Below are 27,263 nucleotides of genomic sequence, written 5' to 3'. Positions count from 1 at the left end.
AAAAAATTAGTATTAAAACCTTCCGTGGACAAGCCGAATTTGTCGAGCCATTCTTGAGTTATGTGCTTAGCAACATTCATTTTATTTATATAGATTATAACACTTTATATTTTATTTATTATAATATTTCATGTCTTTTTCAAAAAAAAATTTAAAAAAATAAAATAAAAAAGTAATATATATATATTTTTTAATATTTTACACATTTAAAACTAATCCTAAATAATACAAAAAGCATCGAACAAACGACTACTACTTAATTAAGACATATTATTATGAAGTGTATTATGTAACGTTACACATAACTTATTGTCTGTTATGCCAATGTAACTGTATCTATCATATGTCATCACTGTCGCTTTTATGCGCGTCTTTAATTCAATTCCGCAAATTCCGCAGATGACACGCGTGACAATTTTTTGATATGAGACAACCATTTATAATCATATTGTCTGACACATTAAATAGAACAAAAACAAAACTCACATGACAACCTTAAAATAATGACACTGAAACAAATTATCGACTTGTTAATTTTAATCCAACTATATGTATACCATAGATTTACATACCAATGGAGCAATAAAACCAAGCGAACCCGTTGATGTTTTAATTTTGTGGTCGTTTTCACTTTTGCATAGTGACACAAAGCAATAGCGATTAGAAATTTAAGTGTTGCATAATTCATTGTATAGTACTATTTTTCTATCGAATTTGTCTACGGCGAATTTTACGCCCACTTGTCGAAAATTCTATCATAATTAATTTAAATTATAAGTTTGAACATTATTATATTTAGTTCTGTTGTCAAAGACAATCTAATATAAAAAATTCTCGTATCGCGGTGTTTGTAGTTAAACTCCTCCGAAACGGCTTGACCGATTCTCATGAAATTTTGTGTGCATATTGGGTAGATCTGAGAATCGAACAACATCTATTTTTCATCCCCCTAAATGTTAAGGGTAGTCCACCCCTAATTTCTTTTAATTTTTAGATAAATTATAATTTTTTTATTTTATTATGATTTGGCGTTGAAAAATACATACAACCCTTACTTTTCATCCTTCTAACACCAACCCCTATTTTTAAATAGCGTTTAGCGGCAAGACAACGTTTGCCGTATCAGCTAGTATTTCTTTAATATTAAAAAAAAAGAGTATATATGTGTGTCATATGCATGGTAGTGTGTAATCGTTTTTATTGTCTTAATGTATTTTTATGCATCATTTTAATAATCATAAATAGAGGAGGAGGAGTACACACTTATAGTTTCAACTATAAGTGTGCAAAATTTCATACTCCTCCGTCCGCGCAATTTTCGAAAAAAGAGGTACATAGTTTTTGCTTAGTGTATTAATATATAGATTCTTAATAATTCTATAAAATAAGGATCTTATATATACACTTATGTTTAATGAAACTGAAATGAAACTTACAAAATACCCTTAGACATCTTCGCTAGTAAGTCCATCTACAGTCTATTCGCGTTACGAAAAAAGGAAGTCATCACCAATCGTTGTACATTATAACGCCTGTCTCAAAGGCTTACATCAACTACTCAATATACTATCAATACGACTATGAAAACTGCAATATAGTGTCAATATTTTCTTAACAAGAATAGACTATCGACTTAAAGTTACGAACAAAGCGATTATACGTTATATATTTATGTATAGTACTAGATGTGAATATTGAAAATTCATTAAGAATGATAGCGCAAATTAATGACAATATTATAAGAATGATAGCGCAAATTAATGACAATATTATTACATATACATAGATCTAGGTGGGGGACGGCCGGACAGGTATGTATGTGGGTCTGGGTAGATAATTATGTATGTGTATTTATGTAAGTACGCAATATAATGAAATGTGTGCGTGTATGTGTGATGTGTGAGTATACATTTAATTTAAAATAAATAAATATATAAAACTTAATAATAATAATAATGTATGTATAATTACATATATTAAAAAAACCCTTACTAACAGTAACACAGGTTAAATGTATATTGTAAATAGAACATAAGTGTATATAAATGGTAACTAGGAAATGAATGTACATATATGATAACTAGCAAATAAGTGTAAATATAAACACAGATAAGAAAAATAATAATATGTTCAGAAACTAAGAATTAAGGAATGACGTGTATACTGTTTTCATCAAAGAATAAATTATTAGAAGAAAACCGTCAGAACTGTCGATTTGTAGTTCTGTGGTATTATAATGCATGTTTAACAAAAGTCATGGGCATTTTGAGCCCGTGGATGCAAAATTTAAATAAAAAAAAAACATAAAATTTTAATATAAAACTCACTGTGAATATAAGCGATGGTATGGGAGTCTGTTTGTCCACGTGGAACAAGGTAAAGAATCCCGGCATGTGACCCTCCTGAGCTCCCGTGGCAAAGAGTCGAGCTGACGTAAACAACACTCCGTTGACACCCCCGAATGTAGACAAAGCTACAAACACCGGGATCAGCCAGCTCCAACCAGCGAAGAGACGGTCACCGAAGACCTGATTAAGTTTTTAATTGTCTTACATTTATGCACAAAAAGTAATCTGGAATAAGTTTTTTTTTTTTTTTTGTAAAAAGTAAACAATCCCAATAATAAAGTACTGGTGTAAGATGCGAACTTGACAGAAGCTCCACCCATCATCGAATCGATTAAAATTATTTTATATTTACTTCAGTATATTTAAAAAAAATCGCCAACGGGCTGGCTAAAAATTTCTCTCTATATTTCTAATCACACGAAATGGTGAAAATGTCTTTTTTTTTAAGTATTTTTATACGAAATAAGAAATTTATTGAACAATATTAGGTCGACAGAAAATATGTAAGATTAATTTTTTTTTTTTTTACATAATTTTTATTCCTTGAAAGCTTCAATATTAAAACAGGTGTACATTTATTATCTGTGAATCAAAGAAATCTTTTTATACGGTCGAATGGCTAAGAAATTAATTGGGCGACCTTAACTGTAGCGTAACCCTGGGTGGCAAATCTTTGTTAAAGACTTTATCGTAGAGATTGTTTATGGAACTAAATAGCTTTTACAATCTCTATAAATTTTTTTAATTTGAAATACTCAGCTAAGAAAAATCATTATTCACAAACATAATTAATCCTTTTGAATATTTCAAAACAATATAAGAGTAATTAGTTAACAATTTTATATCGCAATGTTCATATGAGGTCACCTTTCAATTTTTGTAATAAAAATTAAAATACTGTGTATTAGTAAACACGCAATTCTTATATTTATAATCTACTTTATATAATCCTTATATTACTTTAATTCTAAAATAGTAAATTTTTAAAGAATGTTTTAACTTTTTTTAAGTTTAATAATTAAAAGATAAAACTCACAGCAGCAACAGCAGGGTTGGACATCATCTCCATTTTCGAAACCACAGCGAAGTAGGCCAAGTTTGCCATCACGTATATAATAGTCACCATGGGCATAGCGATCCATATAGCACGCGGCAAATTCCTGAAACGCCATTATTATCATCGTGACTGGAAACTTGATGACGTGCTTAACGCATTTTTACGTTATGAGTGATAAATATTAGTTGGTATAAACGTTGAATTTTCTATTTGAGATCGACTAATGTTGTTTCTATAAATATAATGACTAAATCCAGAGTTCAAAAAATATTATGTCTGCACTCAGCAGAGTTTAAAAAATATTTTGTCTCATTCAGCTTTGAAAATAGCTTTATTTGCTTATTTTAAATGTAAATTACAAGTCTATTTACTGAATACTGAAAAAAGTTCTTAGCTTTTTATTATCTACAGTTATGAGAAAACTGTAGTAACTCTCATTATGAAAATCGAGGTAATTTTTTCGTATTTTGAATGTAACGACTAGAGTTCATACAAGGAGCACTTAAGACATCTTTTATCCCGAAATTCAATACGAATCTCTTGGGAGAGGAAATAAAGCTCCAAAAATGTTCTTTGTTGTAATTTTTGATCAACAGGACATAATTATGTTAAAGACTGTTACATGAATATTTCACGATTTTTGATTCGTTACTTAAAAATTATAGACGTAACAATTCCAAATAACTTGGTACAGGGAAAGTACTTGCACAGGTATATATCATTTTAAGTTAGTGTACGTACTTAGGGCTGGTTTCACCGGCTGTGTTTAACGCTATTTGACAGATAATGATGATATACAACAGATAAGTTTTTGATGTATTATACTTTTGCATCATCGAATTTCACTGCATTTATTTGACATTTCTATTCGCAATAATGAACCTAAAAGCAATAGTATATTAATTGAGGACAAATAGGTCCTCCTGCTATTAAATATGCGGCTATCGTAACATATTTACAGGATAAACTATATCCACAACTTGTGAAATCTTCTGTACCGGTCTCATATGATTAAGGAGATAAATATCAGTCATTAATTGCGTATAAAGGTATTTAATAATAAAACTATAACGTTCTTACTAGGTCACTACATAATTTATGCTATACAGGCATATTTATTAAGTGGTTGCAATATTTTTGTAACATAATTGTTTATTAAACTGCATATTATACAAGTAAATTCCATTGCTGCACAATTCTTGTCATTTTTTGTGAGTGTGAATCAAATTATGAGATAATTAATCTGCTGCTAATAAAAAATCTGCTTCATAAAACTTAATGAATGATGCAAAGATTTAAATCAATAATTTCTTTATTTACTATTTATATATTATATTATATCATCATCATCATTACAGCCTATACAGTCCACTGCTGGACATAGGCCTCCACAAGTTTACGTCAAAAATAACGTGAACTCATGTGTTTTGCCCATAGTCACCACGCTGGGCAGGCGGGTTGGTGACTGCAGTACTGGCTTTGTCGCACCAAAGACGCTGCTGCCCGTCTTCGGCCTGTGTATTTCAAAGCCAGCAGTTGGATGGTTATCCCGCCATCGGTCGGCTTCTTAAGTTCCAAGATGGCTGTGGAACCTTGTTATCCCTTAGTCGCCTCTTACGACACCCACGGGAAGAGAGGGGGTGGCTAAATTCTTTAGTGCCGTAGCCACACAGCACATTATACAGCACATTATATTATATTATATATATTTTTATATTTTAAGCCTTTTGTGATTTTAGTTATTTTTGCTCGCAAAAATTGTCGTATTTACCTCATGAAAAAATGTTTGATACTCGCGCGCGGTAAACTAGGTACCTACTTCCTGCGTAAATCCCGATTTCGCGGCAATTCCGGCATTAATATTAACCTATATGCTGCTCCACAACCTTATCTATCTTCCACAGCATATTTCATAAAAAATGATTCATCCGCATCGAATGCACGGAAAAACAGAAAAAACAGGGAGACAACTTTGAAATCACAGACAGATTTTACTACGTATAGAGTAGAAATTCAAAAGCTATTAGCGCGCGAAGTTGGCGATATTTTTCTAGATAAAAATGTTAATATAATAATTGCCGATTTGTGCGGATTCCTAGATTTTTTTAATAATAATGATGATAATTTATTTATCCACACCTTTTAACAAAACAATTAACAGCACATTAAGTATTCACATTTTAAACAAAAACATAGGTATACGGGTTAACGTTGGCAGCCGTAATAGTATAGACTGTGATACAGCTGATGCCTGCGTCTTCCACTCTGAGATATGAGACATAGCATACGTTACATACACACAGATGCAAATGTACTTGAGAAATATCATAATAAAAGTATAGTAAAATATAGTAAAAAATCATTTAAGTAAAAAAAAAACTTGAAAGATACAAGATTTAATACAAAATGCTTATAAAACATTTTTAAACCTATATAAGTAACTAAAGTATTACTTAAACCAAAACATGTAACGAAAAGCAACAGCCTCAGAGATCTATGTAGACTTAGAACGTCCTTATTCGTATGAATAATGCATACAATAAGATAAGAGCAAAGGCGTTGAATGAAAGTGAAATGTAGGTGAATGTTAAAGTTAATACATATGTATGTAATACAATCTAGAAGTGTTACTCGAATTCCATACTATTACGAAACTAATAATTTCATTAGTAACAAGTTAGTTCGCACAAAGATTATTGATATGATAAACTATTTTTTTAATAGTATAGTGAAATATTTAATTGAAGTAGGGCACAGCAGGAAACATATTGCTAAAAATTTGTAGCAGCCCGGCTGGGGAAATACCTCAACGTTATAGAATATTACAGCTAAATAGCATTGCTCTCAAGTAGTATCGCCGCCTTTGTAGGATCGCCGCTGACCATGAGGATCGTACGCTTTTTAGTACAAAAAAAACAAGTCCTGCATATTGATTGTCCTACTGCTAATACTACGATTGCTATAAACTATAGTCATAACATTATAAAAAGACACTTAATACACAATAGTGATATAAAAACGCCGTAACTCAACAATTTATCTCTCTTTTATACATTTTATTTTAAATAATAAGTCGTAGAAAAGTCTCGACAAAAAGTCTATTTGCCGAGCTCTCGTGGGGGCTGATTCAAACAGTCAATCCACTTTCATTATAGCGCCACTCTTCTTTTATTTATTTTCCTAATAGGTCTTGCCATAAAAGTTTCTCGAGCATTTCATTCCTTTTAAAATAAAAATAAAAAATTTCCGACCTTTCTCTTCTATATTTTATGGATAGAACATGTTACGTATATTATATATTGATTAAAAAAACAATAGCCTTCCAATCTCATCATCCGTCAGGATAGATCATTTTGCTCTTTTGCTCAGAAATCTCTTACTTCTAAGTGTTATTACTTTGAGTATATAGTACTGGTTATGCAGTATAAGGAAACTACTATCAAAATATTTTAACCAGAAACAGACATTCAACTTGCTAAGGACAAATTCATTATCACGGTTCCCGGTATCGTCATCACAAAAACTTACAGCTATAGTTTTATAGAAATTAATGTCATAATTTCTTGAGAATTACATTTACGATTAGCTTAAAAATCAAGAAAGCACATATAAATTTTCTTTTTATTAAATATATTCCAAAATTAAAAGGCAGTCTAAAACTAATATGTAGATTTAGTTTTCATTAAAATTGAGTTCGTCGTTTTGGTCGACGATTTCTATTACATTTGTAAACCAAAAGTAGAAAACCTTTGAAGGTTTTCTACTTTTGGTTTTGAACAGAATGTTTTATTAATTAAATCGTCTACCACTGCCACTCATGATCTTAAATTAGTCTTGAAAGATCAAGGTCATGGTGCTTCTTATGTAGTCGTACAATAGTTACGTATTACATTAATTTTAAAATAATATAATGTATAATAATACATGTGCTTTCAAGAAAAGTTATTGTTATTATCAGGTTTTAAATTATTAGTATACATAAGCTATATTTTAGATGAAATATATTGTAATAATGTATAGTTCAATTTAGTTTTATAGGTATTTAAACTTATTATATGTCTTTGCAAAATAAAAATCAAAAATATCCAGTTTAAGTATAAATTTTAAAAATATATTTATAAATTTTAAATTCAATTCGTTTCTCATTCTAGTATCATATAAATATTATTATAAAATATTCCTATATTAGTTTATAAAGAACTGAAAGATTCAGGTTGTTTTACATCATAATGATGAAACCGAGGAGTACGTAGCTGTTATACGAATATAATAGTTGAAAGGACCTGTTTAACTTTTATCGGGAACATGATATCCGTGCTGATACAAAACGAAGCTTGTTAGCTTCAGCTGTAACTTCTGACATTTCACATTTAATGATAACTAGACGTCTCTTGCAGTTTTAACTGCATTATGAATTTTCAAAAACGAATAAAACTTAATAATTAGCCAGGCAACGAACCTGTCAGATTGGTATAGCATTTTGGTATAGTAGTATCCTATTATTTACGTTTGATCCTACATAATTCTTTCTTCCATAAACTTGTTCAGTAAACAGAATTTTGTATGCTAAATTTTTTGTTTTTAATTGTATTGTAAATCCCAAAAATGTCACTCGCTTACACAAACGAATTTTTCCTCTTCATGAAATAATCTGTACATATAATAATATAATACATTCGTTAGCCTACCATGTTACCATATTACCAAAACCGAATGTTTGGTGTCTTTGAGTGAACAATAGTAACTAAAATAATTGTTCATAAAGATTTTGTCTGTCTGTATGTTTATTTCCACATCACGCAAAATCTGCTGCATAATACTGATATAGTTCACTATATGAAAGTTTTCATTTACTTGAACTATCTTAACTACTTCATTATTAGCTTGAGACTTGAGTAAGTCTACAATAACAACTATTAGCTTCGAGTCAAGGTGGGGCAAATAAACAAAAGCCCCCACTTTGCCCCAAGGTGGGTACGCCCATGAACACAAGCATTAATTTGCTTACCTTAAGAACAGACGAACGTGTGTGTTTGTTAAAGATAGATATTTTTAGATTTATAGATATTAGTGTAACGAAATCGTTTCTACATTTTTTTTACCATCCTAGCTTTGTCTTTACTATGTCTATCCATATAAATATCATGCTGTGACACACATTATGAGAAACATTTAAAATTAAAGCAGGTGAAACGGAAAGATCTGCTAGTAAAATATAAAGTAGGTATTTACCTAAAGATCTTTTTTGCAACAGAAAAAATTATGATAAATGTAGTAGTGCAAATAAATTAATTTTCCTGTTATATGTTTTCATTATATTAAATTCGAATAGGTAATTTACATATTTTAATATTCAACAATTTATTGTCAATGAAAAATAAACTAAACCACCGACACGTCAAAGGCATTGAAATAAAACCGCAAATCCTGACTCACAAACAAAATTGATTTACGTAATGTGTAAATAATTATAAGCGAGATTCCAATAAAATGTACCGTTGTTGACATTTCAGGAAATGTCAAGAATAACACTCTTTAACAGAAATCCATATATCCGTTTTTTAAATCAACAATATACAACCTTCAACATCCCACTGCTGGGGATAGGCCTCTTTCGCCATATAGGAGAAGGACCGGAGCTTAATCGACCACGCTGCTTCATTGCGGGTAGGCGACATCAAAAGTATAATCGGAACCGATAGTTTTACCCGCAAGATCCACAAAAGACCCACAAGGACATTTACCAAACCAGAAAATATTGGTACAAATACGAAAGTCCTCGAGCAACAATCGAACCTGCGACTGCTGGTGTTTTAGGCGACTACACGCACTACTACACCAAAACAGATGTCGTTGTTCATAAGATTTAAAAAGCTCATATTTGTAATACAAAGAAGTTATTTTAATATTAAATATTTGGTTTTATATTTTACGTACGATTATTATAACGAGAGTAGTAGAAACCCTTCTTAACACTTTCACGCGAACATGTCAATATTGTAGCTCTATGCGATATTGCACATCATTTTTTCATATAAATTCGAGCGGCGTCTGATGACGTTCAGCAAATAGCTGATGGTATTGGTATTTGAATATATTGCGCTGACGTTCTTAGACGTCGACGTCCATATACGCTGTGCAATAATATATACCTATATAAAAATGTGCCATTACGAACGACGTATAATAACGCCAACGTATATAGGCACCTGGGCTTTAAAGCATAAATAAATATTGTATTTGTTAATTAACGACGGCTAATAACTAAAAATACACCCAAGCATTACCCCCCCGAGGCGCACAAGTCGACTGAAGTAATGAAACTTCTTAGGTGAAACGACGTATAGTGACGTTGTGCGCTAAAAAAGTAGGTACTGAGTATCAGGACGGAATGCCATCAAAGAAGGCAAAATTAATCAGTGCGGCGTAGCACTACAATTTTTAGAATTAGATATGTTGTGGCACGGCAACCAAACTTTTAAACATTAGTATGGCCAGGCACCGTACCTTTACGTTGTGCTCAATAAATCGGGTTTTTGCTGAACGTTATAGTACGTTGTGCCACATCATATCTACCAATATGTGACGTACATATACGTTGTTCGCATGAAAGTGTTAACCCTCCCTCTTGTTTTCTACAAACACAAAACAGTTTCAAATTTAGAAAACAAGCAATTTGTACTATAAAAAATACTTGTGTGCCTGGTAGTACAAACTATTTGTATCGAATTCGGATGAGGTTCATCTTTAAAAAAATTTTTCTAAATCAGAACTTATAAGGATCTTATAGTATATACTTACTTGTAAGGATCTTGAAGTTCTTCGGTGACAAAATTCAGATAATTCCATCCGCCGAAAGCGAAAAGACCCGAATAGAAAGCTAAGGCCACATTCCCTGCACTATATTCGCCTTGGAACGCATTCCGGAAGTTTTCTACGTGACCTGCAAATAAAAGACATTCTTTAGATTAACTTTTTATCATTTTTATTCTATTGCAGTATGAAACAATCCATTATTTACAGCAAAACTAGAAAATCCGCTAACTAACTATTATATCTATTGCTTAGATTCTATGCATAAGTCCACCAAGCAAATAAAATTAAGACTTCGAACTAGACCCCATTTATTATATAAACGTACGTTGCACCGTTTAGACCTCTCCCCCCTTAGGTGAGATTTATTGAGATTTGCCTGGACCCCCCCGACCCTTACGTGAGATTGACGTGAATATAATAGAGATTAACGGGAAATAATAAACTATTCAGGTATAATACAGTTAATTTATTTAAATTAAATTAAATTCAAAGCAAAAACTAAATGATTTTAATAGCCTGCTTGAGATGCCCCCCCCCCCCCCCATAATTAATGGATGTCCCCTAAGGTGTTACCGTAGCCTGTTACTTACGCCGGTTGTTAAAACATCGCATTCCTAAAAGATTTGAAAATATAGAAAAAGATTGAATGCCCTGATTCAAACAAACAAAAAGATTTTATAATATTATATTTGTACATATTTTCAGTTATATAATTGCGAAACATTTATCTTATTTATAAAATAATTTCTATGTTCTCATAGAACAGATTAATTTCCTAAATAAAAATAACATAAGTATGTATGCAAGGTTGTATCTGTTTATGTATGTTTATATTTTATGGTATATATATGAATTAATTTGCTTACTAAGCCACTAACTTTATATTTCCTCCCTTTTTATTCTTCTTTATCTGAATTTTACTAATATCCGATTTTGCACACCTCCAAAACCTCTGTTCTTGTACGTCCTAAGGTTGGCTGGTAGAGGCGGGCTTAATGCTGGCTTATAGCATTAAGCCCGCCTTTTGTATAATTTTTTAATGTATTGTGCAATAAAGTATTAATGAATAAATAAATTAATTTCCTTCAATTCATTAAAGTGATTCAGACCGAAATTCATCTTTATTTTGATTTGTCATGACGACCGCTGTAATGAGGCTTGACATAACAGTCAGACAACAGAGGTAAATTAGGTTAATGTCTTGTTGAACTCAAGTAAGAAACTAAAACATATAGATTGATGGGTAGCGAATAGTAATATTTAATAGAAGAAGTAGCGTTTGAAGGTGAAAAACAAAAATATGTCAGGCATTTTTATAATATTTGCTCGTTGATAACTAATAGACTCGAGCAAGGTAAGTCCTACATAATCAAAAGTGGCCTAATTGCACCAAATTAGGTCCTCGATTCTAGAAAATGACACTGCGATGGACTAACAAGATATCATCAACATCATCACTTCAGCCTATCATAGTCCACTGCTAGACATAGGCCGCCCAAGTTCGCGCCAAAAACGGCGCGAACTCAATTGTTTTGCCCACAGTCACCACGCTAGGAAGGCGGGTTGGTGACCGCAAGACTAGCTTTGTCGCACCGAAGAAGCTGCTGCTTGAATGGTTACCCCGCCATCGGTCGGCAAAATAACAACAAACAAGTAACAAGATATAAATTACTCTTAACATGTATTTATCTTGTCATAAACTAAAGAATGTCCTTGAATAGTCTCAGAGAAACATTAACATAAATTCATATCGGTTTCTGTAGTAATTATCGTCATATCTCGCTGTATGCGTTAAGTTTTAAATAAACATAATGAGTAATTTAGTTGAGCTCGTATTTATTACGCCGGGGGAAAAGTATCATCGTATTTTATATAGAAATTCAAGGTAAGATTTCACAAAATTTATTTACATGAACTATAAAATATAGCATGAAAGGATATAGGTAGTGAAAGGATTTCGTTGCTGTAGAAATTTTGGAATTTCTCCTTAAAAAACCGCGAAAATAGTTTAGATAGTCTCTTGATGTTAACTTTACACTACCTAAAGAATTCTAAAGAGACTGAAACAGATAGAAAGCTGAGGGTGCAAGATCGGGGCTATATGGTAGTTGTATTAAGACTTCCCAGTCGAACTCGCAAATTTTGTTAAGTGGATAAAGACTATGCGTATGTGGTCTGACGTTATCGTGATGAAAGACCACACCTTTCCTGTTGATCAATTCTGGCCGCTTATTCTTAATTTCAGCTGTTGGGAGAAGAAATCTGAATCGATAGTTTTGCCCGGCGGTAAAGTCTCATAGTGAAAGATTTCAATCCCACCGTACACTCAACATCACCTTATTACGCCTAAACCCGGGTTTCATGATAGTATGTGCAGGCTAGATCGATCTTTAACTACGATCTTCTTCGTACATTGTTAACAAAGGTGATCCATTTTCCGTCATCAATGTCTTCGAAAATGGTTTGATTCACGGTCAATTAAGTTTCTTTCAGTGAGTTCATGTAGCACCAATATATCGAGCTTTTTTATAGCCAGCCTTTTCCAAATGGGTCAAAACTATTTTATGGTCAATTCTCAGCTATATCTAAACTACTCCAATGTCAGACTACCTTCTCTTTTTCAAAATATTCTCACGTTTATCCGAAACTGTGCGAACAGAGTGAAATGCATCTTTGACATAAAAATTTCCTGACTGAAAACGCCTGAACCAATTTCGTGCTACTCTTATTGACACCTCATTAGGTTCATAAATTTCATTCTCATTCTCTCATTGCGGCTTGCGCCTCATTTCTTCCCTTTTTAAATTCTTAATTAGATTCACCTATTTTGGCGGACAAAAAACAAATGAAAAGTATCGGTAAACTGTTTTTACTTTGTAATTTCATGTATAAAAGTCACCTTTTCATGGTATCAAAACCAGACAGTTACAAAAAATACAACCAAAAAGATTTTATTGCACCTTTTTAATAAAGACATATAAAGCTTAAAAGTATTTTGATCACAAACATCCTTTTCGTCTGCTTCACATGAATATTAAATGCAGGAGAAATATAGCATGCTTATATACATAGGTACGCAGCACAAATCATGATTGTCATCTTTAATACAGGACAGTTTGAGCTTCGGGAGGCACTCAAATTCTTCGGAGTACCCCCGTATCTAGGGAGGCTGCTGGAGGCGTACCTCTCCGATCGCAAAGTAGGCCTCGAAAATCGGTCGGGGTCCGTGGAGTGGCGGCGGGTCGGCTGTGGTGTCCCACAGGGATCGGTGCTGGGCCCGATCCTGTGGGACATCGGATACGACTGGGTTCTGCGAGGCCGTCTCCTCCCCGGGATGGGTGTCATTTGCTATGCGGATGACACTCTCGTTTACTCCCGGGGACGAGACTATAAGGAGGCGGCGCGGCTGGCTGAGGTCGGACTCGACCTCGTGATCAGCCGCATAAAGAGTTTGGGGCTTCGTGTCAGAATTGAAAAGACCGAAGCCCTCCTCTTTCGCGGGACCGGACGCAAGGGACCCCCACCGGGGGCTACCCTGCAGATCGGAGAGGGGAGGGTCCGGATGAGCTCCCAAATGAAATATTTGGGGCTCATCCTTGACGGAGGGTGGACCTTCGGTCCACACTTCGCTATGGTGGGACCGAAGGTCGTGAAGGTGGCGAGTGCACTGGGCAGACTCCTCCCGAACCTCGGAGGACCCAGCGCTGCCTGCAGGCAGCTATATTCCGGAGTCTGCCGGAGTATGGCGACGTACGGTGCCCCGGTTTGGGCGGATCGCCTCACTGCGAAGAATAAGGCCGCACTGCGGTCGGCGCAGAAGATCATCGCGGTGAGGGTGATTCGGGGGTATCGTACGGTATCGTGGGCTGCAGCTACTGCTCTAGCTGGCGACCCCCCGTGGGAGCTCGTGGCGGAGGTCCTTGCCGAGACCTACTCATACGTCTCGGGTAGGAGGGCTCTCGGTGAGAACCTCACGTTGGACGGGATCCTACGGGTGCGCCGGATGGGGCAAGAAGCATTAATGCGGAGGTGGGGGGAGGACCTGTTGGAGCAGCCGTATGGCACTCGCGTAACGGCTGCCTTGCGCCCGGTCCTTGAGCGGTGGATGCGCCGTAAGCGCAAACCCCTCACCTTCCGTCTGACGCAGGTTCTCACCGGGCACGGCTGCTTTGGTGAATACTTGTGTCGGACGGCCCAAAGGGAGCCGACGACTGAATGTCACGATTGTGGCGCGGCGGTGGACTCTGCCCAGCACACCCTCGAGGTGTGCCCGAGATGGGCGGCGCTACGTCGCGATCTGACGACAGTCCTCGGAGGGGACTTGTCACTACCGAGCGTTATCACCGCGATGCTCGGTGACGACGAGTCCTGGAAGGCGATGGTCTCCTTCTGCGAGACAGTAATGTCCCAGAAGGAGAACGACGAGCGGATGAGAGAGGGGGCCGCCGACGAGGCCTCCGTCCGCAGGCGACGAACGGGGGTGCGTAGGAGGCGCTACTTAATGCGTCTCCAGTAACGCCCCTGTGCCCATGTCGGGCCGGGATGGGAACCCGGTCCTGCTAGACATGGCGTCGTCGGGATTGTTCAGAGGTGAGCCGGACAGTCCCATGGAGGAGAAGTCTGGTCTTTTCGCCGAGGCCAGCCTGTCGCTGGAGGGATCCTGTTGCCTGCAGTTCCGGGACCCTCCAATTAAAGCGGCTGAAGGCTCCCGCAGGGGTTTTGGTCGGTAGTGCACCCCCAAGTGCTAAGCCGACATACGGTCTAGGAATGCCTACCCGGGCATCCTGGATATCACCCGTAAATGGGTTACCCTGCGATATAAAAAAAAAAAAAAAAAAAAAAAAAAAAAAAAAAAAAAAAAGGACAGTTTGAGCTTAATCAAGTTATCAGATGTTTTTAAAAAGACAATCGCCTCACACTCAACATCTTCCCAGTCGGACGTAAATCTTGTTTCAAATGTCTGGAAGTACACACAATACACAAACATAAACGCGCAGACGACGACAAACATTTGTCTGGCCTATAAAATATTTGCCATGTTGCCAGCGATTACTATCAGTCACATGCTGACTATCATGTTTTTTACCAATGTGGCAAACAAGTGTATGTTAAATTGTGATGTACACCTTATGTTAATCGGATACTGTAGCCTAAAGTTACCTGCAACACAAGGAGAATTGCAAGCGCGTTACTGACCTAAACACCACAGCAACACAACACGTATTGAGGTAATTTTTTCAATTCAGGCTTCTAGATTTGACCAAAACATTTCCTGCTATGCCGTACCAAAATCACCAATTTAAATAATACTTGCGATTGATAAGTACATACCTATACCAATGTAGTACAATCCTGATATAATGATCACAACAAGGGCCAAAAGCTTCGATGTCGTAAATACATCTTGAATTCGCATCGTCCATCGCACACTAATGCAGTTAACTGCTGTCAGCACACCTGTCAAAGAAACAAAATATTAATTTCCTTCAAACGTGACGTTCATATATAAAATCGTTAAGCCGTTAAATATGTTATGTAGGTGTATGCAAGTCCGTTAATAAAATCACAATTTAAGAGAGTCTAAACTATCGCTAGTAAGTAGTATTTATTGGTCTACGGTGGTTCTTGAGAGAAACTTTTCGCTTAAGTATTTCATGTATTGAGTGCGGATAGACCTCTAGAAACATCATATTGAAACAAGAAAACTGGTTTGAAAGATTATAATTTACAGAGTACGTATATTTAACTTTCTCTATCTCTACAAGTGAAGAAAGAGGCGCTAATTTGAAGATAATAGATTTATAATTTGCTATACAACTCTTGGTTTCACCTGCCTTTGTGTTCAACGTTGCGTGATCTTAATTATTCTCAGAAACAACTTTTTAACTTTAAAAAAGTTGTTCCTGAAATTAGTACTTTAATATAAGAATTAAATTAATTTTATTATTATTATTACAAACAAAGCATTAAGATAGTTACAGACAGTGAAGTACAATGGGCGGACTTATGGCTAATTAGCCATTTCTTCCAGACAACCCATTTTAAATTGAAAGTGCTACAAACCACCTAATTATTCTTCTTTTACGAAAAGGTAGGTATATGTACTTATAGTAATTATAATACGAAAACAAAGTCGTACATCAAGACTGACAGTGAGAAAATATAACGTTGATATCCTTTTATTTTGTATATAGTATTAATGCGAATAAAACATCATATGAGATCATTTATCAAAAACCGGGACACACAAAACGGGGACACCTTATAAGTCACTCCTTGAACCTGATCTTTGAAATGCACTGCGCACTAACCCCTATGTACCTTATTTTTGCACGTATTCAATAAAGCAATACAAATTTATGTAAACAGTAGGTACATAAATAATATTAAGAAGAAAAAGTTTGAAATCATAGTACTTAATAATATTTAACACCAGGCTGTCTTATTTGATCTAGACCTGGTCCCGATGCAGTATACCTTAACATACTTGGTTATATTTTACATCAGGCTGACCTTATCTGGACCAGATATATCCTGATCCAGTATGCCTTACCATACTTGGTTATATTTTACATCAGGCTATCCTCCAGGTCTGCTCCAGATAGAGCTTGCCGGATTAGGCATGCCTCATTCTATTCTGATCTGGTCCAGATACATGATCTGGTTGAGCCTGACTCTTCCTTTCTTTCTGAGCCTTTCTTTCTTTCTTTCTTTTCTATTTATAATATATCGAAATTTTGATGAATGTATACAAACTTTCAAACTGAGTAAAGTTATACCAAAGTTTAACTAAGACCTATGGCTTCTCAGATAAACATGTATATTGTCTATGAATAAGCATGGGTATTGCTTTTCTAGCAATATTATGCAATTTATAAGAGCTTATTATACACGGATTTTACTTGTTCAACCTTCACTCAGACTTACATACGTGCATGCAAAAGAACACTTATAGTGGCGGTTTTACATCTTATATTTATTTCCACGTATGCATTTATATGGGTATAGTAAAGTATTTTATAGTTATTTTTTTATCTCTCATATATAAAACAATATAATGACGATGATATTATGATTACAACAAGACTATTTCCTAAGTCTTGTTCTTCGATCAATAATCGGGTTAAGTGGAAATTTCCGCATCGAAGGCGGACATGCATTACATTTGACTTTGTTGCAAGCACATTGGATATTACATTTTGAACGAGAGCAAATTCGAAAGTATGTTTTACAAAGTTATTCTTTGTCCGCACTAAGTGGTACAATCGTACAAAATATAATTAAACAATATTACATACATTACGCTCACTTTCTTACTCATTACGCGTTTTTTATTGCCTATCTACACCATCTTTTTACGTAGCAATTGCTGTATTTAAAAAAAAAAACAATAATGTTTCCGTGCATGCTAATTGTAAATACAAATTCGGGTTTCTGTTACTACAAATAATAGTAATAGGTACCTACATTGCCACCTTATGAAGTACGCAATGACAAACACAAAATTTATAATACAAAAACAAATAAGTCATCATCATAACTTCAGCCTATCGCAGTCCACTGCTGGACATAGGCGGTCACAAGTTCGCGAGAAAAATGGCGTGAACTCATATGTGTTGCCCATAGTCACCACGCTGGGCAGGAGGGTTGGTGACCGCAGGGCTAGCTTTGTCGCACCGAAGACGCTGCTGGCCCCTCATCGGCTTGTGTATTTCAAAGCCAGCAGTTGGATGATTATCCCGCCATCGGTCGGCTTTTTAAGTTCCAAGGTGGTAGTGGAACTTTCTTATTCCTTAGTCGCCTCTTACGACACACACGGGAAGAGAGACGGGGGTTATATTCTTTACTGCCGTAACCACACAGCATAACAAATAAGTACGTAACAGTACCTAATTAAAGTAGGTAAGGTTTTTGAATTTTAAAGTGGTTACTATAAATCTACAAAATTCAAAATCAGAAGAACTTATTAATAAAGCAGCAAACAAACTATACATTATAACATACAATGTCAGAACCTTGTCTACTTACGAACGACTTCTGGAACTGTCAGAGGCATTGAAAAATATAAATTATGATATAATCGGATTATCAGAAACACGTCGTCTGGGCACAAAAATTGAAGAATATGATAATTATATACTCTGCCATTCAGGACTTACTCAAGGACAATATGGAGTCGGCTTTTTAAGAGGCTCCCCCTTCTCAATGACCTTGAGCATTTAGACTTTGCCACACCCCACCCACCCGCACTTCACCTGATCAGTATTACGTAAAGGTTATTAAACTCGGCCATCTACCGGCTCTAGCTTGTACTACTTAGGACATGCGATTGATCCGTTTCCTAGACCAAGAGCTTGCGTACAAGTTGTGATCATCCATAATTATTATTTAATTTTCTTATTGTCGTGTCGATCATTTAGGCTATAAAATTATATTAATTACTAGTTGTTACTTGTTGTTCAGTTCGCAGTTATAAAATAAATAAATTTCTAAAATAAAAGTAGCCTAAGTTACTCCTTACTAATATCAGCTATCTGCCAGTGAAAGTTCCGTCAGAATCGGTCTAGCCGTTTCAGAGATTAGGCGGAACAAACAGACATACAGATAGACAAAAATTGTCAAAATGCTATTTTTGTGTATGTATCGTGTATACATCCATATGAATTTAGTAAAAAGCGGTTATTTTAATATTAAAAGCAGCCGCTCCAATTTTATTTGTATAGATATACTAAATTTATATTTTATTCTATTATTGGCTCGGTGAAGATCGACTTTAGGTTCGGATCTTAGACCACAAGCTAAGCAGCTTTACATTTACACAGCTCAAAATTAATCATTTAAATTATTTTTTTATTTGAAGTAAATACAATTGCAAAATTCAACAGTAAGTCTGTCTACCTGTTACATTTTGATGCCTATCTTGGATTAAAAAAAGTAAATAGATTTGCGCGTAAGCAAGAGCAGCGTGCGATGACGTGCGACACAAGCTCCCCGTACAAAGGCCTCTGGCCGTCTGCCGCGGGTCGCCTGTCGCCCGGCAAATAACCAAAAATTATATTTTTACGATTTTCTAATAAAATACGGCACATAATAAAAAACCCTTCTGTAGAAATATTAAGTACAGAATTCTTAATTAATAAAAAAAATATTCACTATTGTAAGTAGTAAAATTAGAAAGCCTATACGATTTTTGTACGCGAAAGGAGGTCCAGGTAAACAATTATTTCTCTTTATTTAGAGAATTTTATACAATTATCTTACAGTCACATTAATAAACTGAATCTGAGTTACAACATATATTTATTTGATATTTTTAACGTAACTTTAACGTATACTTTATAGCACATGAAAACGGCCGAATTCGTCTGGGATCCCCTTAATAAACTTACACCTGAAGAAATTTATTGAAAGTTTCATAGGAATTTCTGATAGAGTTGCATTGCTAAACTGTAATATACAAAGTAAAAAAATCTCATTTATACAAGTCTACGCACCCACAGAAGCAGCAACGGAAAAAGAAATAGAAATATTTTATGCAAACCTGTATAAAGCCCTAGACCTTGCCCATAGTACATATATAGTTATGGGCGATCTTAATGCCAAAATAGGCCATCCTAGAGCAGATGAATACCTTATAATGAAACCAAACGGCTATGGTATACGGAACCCAAGGGGACAAAAACTTATCGACTTTGCACTCGAAAATAAAATTGCAATTTTAAATACATATTTTAAGAAAAAACCAAACCGTAGATGGACGTGGCGTTCACCTAATGGTGAGTACAAAAACGAAATCGACTTCATCATGTCCAACAAACCTCGTATGGTACAAAATATGGAAGTTCTGAATCTGAACTTTTCCTCAGATCAAAGACCAGTTAGAGCAACAATAACTCTGTTAGACACAAAAAAGAATCGAACTGGATTTAAAAATACCCAAAACGCCACACTGAAGAGCGAAGACGAATTAGATAGATACAAAGAGTGCATCTCAGCTCACCTACCAGACCTATTGAATTTCCAGGGTTATATCTCAGTCCAGACCCAATATGATAAAATAATAAGTGCCATCACAGAAAGCCTTCAAGCCGCTCGTTTATCAAATAAAAATACAAGACATAAAATTCTATCGGACCATACTCTGGCACTCTTGAAGAGGAGACAAATATTGCAAAGAACTAAGAACAAATCTAGGTCAATGAAAAACGAACTCTCGGCATTATACAAGTTAGTAGGCAAGCGTATTAGAAGCGATTATACAAACTACAGATCGAAAATTATAGAGAAAAATTTAACACAGTCAGGAAGTTCAAAAAAGGCATACAATGAGTTGAGGACAAACAAGAGATGGATTGACGGATTAGAGATCAAAGGAAAAACCCTAAATAATCGTAATGACATTATAACAATTGCAACAGACTTCTACAAAAAACTGTACAGCGTTCAAGGTTACGAAAATATCGACGATAGCATTAACTTTCAGTCAGACAAATTACCAATAAATTGTATGCCATTAAATTGTATGCCTTTCTCCGAAACAGAAGTTATACAAGCAATAGATAGACTTAAAATAAATAAGAGCCCTGGTTCTGACAACATTACTAACGAGTCTATAAAATCAGTTCACCTCCTTCTGACCCTACCGCTCACTCAATTGTTCAATCGCATTTTGGAAAATTCTAGTACACCGGCTCAGTGGTCACAGTCGGATATCATACTTATTTATAAAAAGAGCGACCCACGTGATGTTGTGAACTACAGACCGATAAGCTTGCTGCCATGTGTATACAAACTATTCTCCTCTCTAATAAACCAAAGAATAAGTATCACATTGGAAGCAGAACAAGCCATAGAACAAGCGGGATTTAGGAAGAGTTTTTCGACTGTAGACCATATTCACACTCTGGAATTAGTGATAGAAAAATACCAAGAAAAACAACGAGCTCTGTATATCGCCTACATCGACTACAAAAAAGCAAAAGAGGAGTGAGACAAGGTGACCCAATCTCTCCGTTGCTGTTTATTGCCATCCTTGAGTCAATTATAAGAAAACTGGACTGGAATACTAGTGGTATACACATTGAGGGTAAATACCTAAGCCACCTCCGATTTGCTGACGACTTGGTGCTCCTATCGGAGTCAAGCTCGCAATTGCAAATCATGATACAAGCACTAAACTCAGCTAGCAAGAAGGTAGGATTGGAGATGAACCTATCCAAAACAATGATAATGACTAACGCCACCGAACAGACAATATTTGTTGATAGTGAACAATTAAATTACACGAGTAAATATGTATACTTAGGTAAACAAATAAGCTTTGATAAGGACAACAACTGCTCAGAAATTGAAAGGCGAATTCAGCATACATGGAACAAATACTGGAGCTTAAAAGAAATTTTCAAAAGTAATATGTCAGTCGAACTTAAAACTAAAATCATGTCGAGCTGTCTTATACCGTGTCTGACGTATGCCTGCCAAACTTGGAAATACACAGACAAAACAAAAAGAAAAATCAGAACTTGTCAACGTGGCCTAGAACGCAGCATGCTCAAGATCAGAAAAATCGACAAGATAAGACACACCGAGATAAAAAGCATAACCAGAGCTACCGATGCACTAGAACATGCTCTAAAGCAAAAATGGAAATGGGCGGGGCATGTGGCAAGATTGTCAGATGAGCGTTGGACCCTAAGGGTGACACGGTGGAGAGGCCCAAGTGGCAAACGACACAGAGGAAGACCGCTCAGTAGATGGACTGATGACATTACAAAAGTAGCGGGTCCAGGATGGTTGCAAACGGCTCAGGACAGGGAAAGCTGGAATTCCTTGGAGGAGGCCTTCACCCGCGGAGGGGTTCTTACAAACTAGCATGTAATATATTTTAGGATTAAGTTAGATTTATAACTTTAATATTTTTTTCTTGTAAGAAATAATATAAGGCTTTTATTTATTTATTTATTTATTTACTATAAATTATTAAAGTACTTACGTTTATAAACTTTTAGTACCTAACGAATCTTCAGGAGTGGATTTTAAGTTTTTTTGGAGCTTACTCCTTGAGAATCGATTTACATATAAGGCCCCCGGTAAAAAAATATGAGGAGTATAATCCATTGAACGAATGACATCGTCACGTTTTCTAACGCTATCCAACGGAACACAATAGGGTCCCGATAGATGGCGTTATTTGATTCGTTTATTTACCATTTGATATGGTATTACTCTTTTTCTTAGACTAGTAAGCCTTTTTTGTGCCTATTTCTAAATAGCCCAATCAATCTGAAGGCGCAAACTCACTAACATTATATACCTCATGTACATAATAATTAATTGTAACCGTCTAATATCAGATGAGAAATATTTAGGAAAAACAAATAATATTTGTCAAGTTGAAATTGATATTTTTTTTATTTTGTTATATTAAAATGAAATCGTAACTATAACAATCGTCACGAGTTCAATGGTAGGTATTATGCGTTTTTTCTTGCCGTGACAGAAGCAATGTATACTTTGAAATATACATGTTTGGTATACCTTTTTTTTACGTGGGGAAAATTCTTTATGGATACCCTCCAGCGCGGGGGCGCCAGAGGGTTATGTCAGACTCCTACTGACTAAAAAACCACCACGTGTGAGCAGTCGTCCGCCTGGGTAGGGCGAGATGGGGTTGCGCTAGATACCTAACTCAACATGTAAAAAACATAATCGGTATAACTCACCGAGACCAATTCGAGGGTATCAGCTACTGACAAATATAGGCTAAGCATTGCGGCAAACTTTATTAATTAAAGAGTAGGTACGATCGATTATATTATAGTAGATCATACAAAATTTTAAAGAACCTGATTTTGTTTATACATTGGTAATGGAAATTATATTATTTCTGTAAAAATAGGCTAAAGTTTAATATGTTGTTTTTAAAAGATAGAGATTATAACTTTTTTTGTGGAACTGTCAAAACACAATACCTTATCTTAATCGAGGACGTAATTAAGAGCACTGACATAACTAACAAAACATTTACTTATCATCTGACTTTAGTCTTAAAACTTCCCGATAGTCTTACGTAACCTTATTTAACACGTAATTAGTTTTCTCGAGTTCTTGATAGTTTGCAATAACTTTAAAATAGAAAGTGTATAAACAAAAACTTTCATTTTTTTTTTAATTTAGTTTTAAAGGGCGAAAATTATGTAATACTAGCTGCTCGGGCCGACTTCGTTCTGTCAAAAGTTAATAGTTAATATATATATATTTTTTTTTTACTTTACAACCTTTCGTGGGCCTTAAGGAACATACAAAAAATAAATTAGTCGAATTGGTCGAGTCATTCTCGAATTATGGCGCTTAGCAACATTCATTTTTATTTATTTAAGAGAATAGATTCGTTTATGTCTAGTAACACTATAATTTAACTTTCAGATCATTATTGTAATTATTAAAGTAATTTTAAGGTTACATTGCCAAATGTTAATAATTATGTAACATTTTTTTTAAAATGATTCAATAATATTATATTGCAAAATGAAAATAAAATCTTCAATATTTAATTGTAACCTAAATTATTTCTTTCGTGAGTAATATTTAAAATGTTGAGTCATCGAAGAGTTGTCAAAGTTTCAAATGGAAATTTTATTGTGTGTCGTAGCAATAAATCATACGTTATCTAAACGCTAAATCGACGTTAATTTTTACAATTATAGGGTCAACGAACACAGATAGCAGCAATGAGAAAAATTAATAATACTTATTAAAATAAACGTAGGTATTTACGAGATACGGTCTAATGAAGAGGAGGTGGATTAAAATTTTATTGTTTTTTGAAATGTGAATTAATTAGGGAAAAAACAAGTATTAAGTTTTTGTACCATTTTATCATTTAAGTATTTCGAACCATCTAAATTAATCGTATCTTAAGCTAAACATCATACTATACATTTTAAAATCGAAATCGTTAATAAACGTATCGCTACCACATTTTGCCACATATGTATATTACATATTAAAATGCGATTTAAATTATTTTAGAACTGAAATCGTGTGTATAATTTACGTTACTACTTTTGCACTTAGTTATCGCTGAGCTAGCGTATCCTAAAATTAAATTAACTGTTAGCTAAAGGTACTTACTCAAGTTTTTTATTATATTGTTCCGTTTGCAAAATAATCTTATCGTATGTATAGAAGAAGTATAAACTTTTAAACCATTCATTACCTTACCTTAGAAATTTTCTGATACGTAACGATACGACTGACATAAGTAAACGGTGAATGTGCATCTTTAAAAGATCAAAATTCGGTCTTAAATTCTTGTGATTTCAATTATTAGTGCCTTCTATATCTTATTATAGATTAGACGACGCCCGCGGTTTCACTCGCGTTATTGTTATGTTTATACATCTGCTTTTTATGGTTTCTAAACTTTTTTTAACAAGCACTCTTTTCATCTGATCCGAAGAATTAGAAAATTAAATATATATATATATATATATATTTATATATGTCGCAGAGTATGAATACGGAACGTCAAGTGTTTGACTTGGGTGTATTCAGATAATGTCAGTTGTCAATTATTAGCTGTTAGAGTAGTGGGGTGATCGACGCGCCACCTAGCACATCGTTCGATAGTCACCTACCCTCATTTATTATATTACTCGAGTTATTCTGACGTGTACTAAACGAACGGTGCAACCGCCGCTAAGGCAGTCTTGGCTCTGGCTTGGCACGATACACTTGTTGTATCCTGCTAGTAGCTTAACCTAGACTCATTCAATAATTAATTTGTGCAAATGAATTAATTGTTATCTATTACGATTAATTTGGCTAGGCGGGACGTATAACTCGAGCAGTAAAGGTGAGCGTTGATGCGCATCTCAAAGGGGGCCTCCTTAAACCTACACCTAAGTCGCAAGTCCTAGGCACTGCTCTGAGTTACTCCCTCTGCCACACGATGGATTCGGCACCCGCACGGTGAAACGTGAAACCAACGAATACTAAGAAGTTAGTTTTCGCCCCCTTAACTAATAACTATCCCGCCTTCCGTGCTGCGTTATCTTTCTGTTAAGTGAATCCTGTGTTATAATAATTTGGTGATATCATTGAATTGTGTTTATTTGTTGAGTCAACATTACCCACTGAAGCCCATAGTAAACTGAGTACTCTGAGACGATGAGAAAGAGAAATATACCTTCAAGCCGAAAAGTATACCTTCTTCTTCATTTCCGACATATATATATATATATATATATATATATATATATATATATATATATATATGTTTATAGTTACATGTGTTTTTTGTTCAAACACGGAATCACAACTTTCAATTTTAAATAAAAAGTCGATACTAAACTATTACAACATTATCTTAATGATATTATGATGAGATCTCAGAACTGCTAATCATCTTTCTGGAGCCAACCAAACGATGTACGAACGACTAATCATTATTTTATTATTAAGGTTAGTTAATTAATTATCACAAAAAGTAAATAAAATTATGAACTTTAAATGTATATATAGTAAATACTCCTATCAGCAACCTAAGTACGTTTATACATCCATACAGATATCTTGACAAATTTGTTTTGAAAAACATGTTTACGGTTGGCTTAGAACACAAAAAAAATACGTTATTCTTAGTTAAACAATACTTTCTCATGTGTTTTTACAATACTTTTCAAGTACTGTAACTGTACAAGGGCACAACTGTTATAATAGTTTTTTGATATATCTAATGTCGAGGTTAACCCACATTTTACGCTTTTTTGGCGCTAACACTGAACAAACTCTAATTAAAAACCAATATCTAGATACAGAAATAGGCACATTTAACAGAAACAAACGTTTATAAATACATCCTAAAATTCTATTGATTTTCCTATTTAAACGACCCTTAAACAAACTCTTTGACTTCTAAGTAAATAATTTATATGATTATACCGTTAAGCGATTTCCGATCTTATCTATTTTCCGATCTTTCATTTTTTTATTTTTTATTGTTAGTCATGTTTTAAAGAATTTATTAGAATAAATTAGTCACCTCAAGGAAGCAAACCGAAACCCACGCAGACAAAAACACTAGACAGTTAAAAATACCTACTTGTTAAAAATTTAGATCAAGGTAGCGACAGTGGTGTTTTAACTACCAGTTGATTGATACTATGACAAACAAATCTTGAAACACAATTTATCTATGCAACACTCATTTTATTAATTTTTGTCAAAAAAAATCCTTTTCTAACCGACTGAAGGAGAAGAACTTTTGATTGGGTGGACCGATGTCATTTGGTCTCAAATAATTTTTTTTGAGATCTAACAACTACTTTTCCAGTTATAATAATGCGTTCTTACTTGACTATTTTTTCGTCGACCTACGTTGTGTTATACCGTATAACTTTTTACTGAGTGTACCGATTTTGATGATTTTTAATTTAATCAAAAGCTGGTGTTTATCATGTGGTCACATTTAAATTTCGTTGAGATCTGATAACAAATTTTTGAGTACTCTTTGATAAAGCGTATTTACTTGACTATTTTTTCATCTACTTACGTTGTATTACTTGTCGATGTCATTGAAGTGGTTTTTTTTGTTTGCGAACAAACACAATTATTATTTTTCTACAGTTTTAAGTCAAGTTACATACACACGCTCTCTTCGAGTAAAGCATTATTCAATAACAGTATCAATACAAATAAATAAAATTGGAGTGTCTGTTTGTAATATTAAAATAACCGCTTTTTACTAAATGCATATGGCTGTATACATAGTACATATACCAAAATAACATTTTTTACAATTTTTGTCTGTCTGTCTGTCTGTCCGTCTATGTGTCTGTTTGTTCCGGCTTATCTCTGAAACGCCGCGATGGATTTTGACGGGACTTTCACTGGCGGATAGCTGATGTAATACGGAGTAACTTAGGCTACTTTTATGTTAGAAAATTTATTTTGTAACTTTACGAACTTAACAATATTTTTTTTAATTCTACGCGGACGAAGTCGCGGGCACAGCTAGTTCAATATAAAATAAGAAATTT

The 27,263-nt window shown here is 34.6% G+C and overlaps 1 protein-coding gene across 1 annotated transcript in view; it reads right to left on the bottom strand.

Moving 5' to 3' along the window:
- The window catches only part of LOC123669528 (large neutral amino acids transporter small subunit 2), a 35,297-nt gene that overhangs the window by 1,053 nt on the left and 6,981 nt on the right, over positions 1-27,263 (bottom strand). Inside the window, exons 3-6 of the mRNA XM_045603130.1 lie at positions 15,553-15,678; positions 10,207-10,348; positions 3,385-3,508; positions 2,328-2,528 (exon numbers count right to left, since the gene is read on the bottom strand). Of these exons, the coding sequence (XP_045459086.1) occupies positions 2,328-2,528; positions 3,385-3,508; positions 10,207-10,348; positions 15,553-15,678 (593 nt within the window). The remainder of the gene's footprint in view (positions 1-2,327; positions 2,529-3,384; positions 3,509-10,206; positions 10,349-15,552; positions 15,679-27,263) is intronic.

The sequence above is a fragment of the Melitaea cinxia genome, chromosome 3, assembly GCF_905220565.1.
Source record: "Melitaea cinxia chromosome 3, ilMelCinx1.1, whole genome shotgun sequence".
Classification (NCBI taxonomy): Eukaryota; Metazoa; Arthropoda; class Insecta; order Lepidoptera; family Nymphalidae; genus Melitaea; species Melitaea cinxia.
Note: the sequence above shows the minus strand (reverse complement) of the source record. Positions and strands in the feature narration are given on the sequence as shown.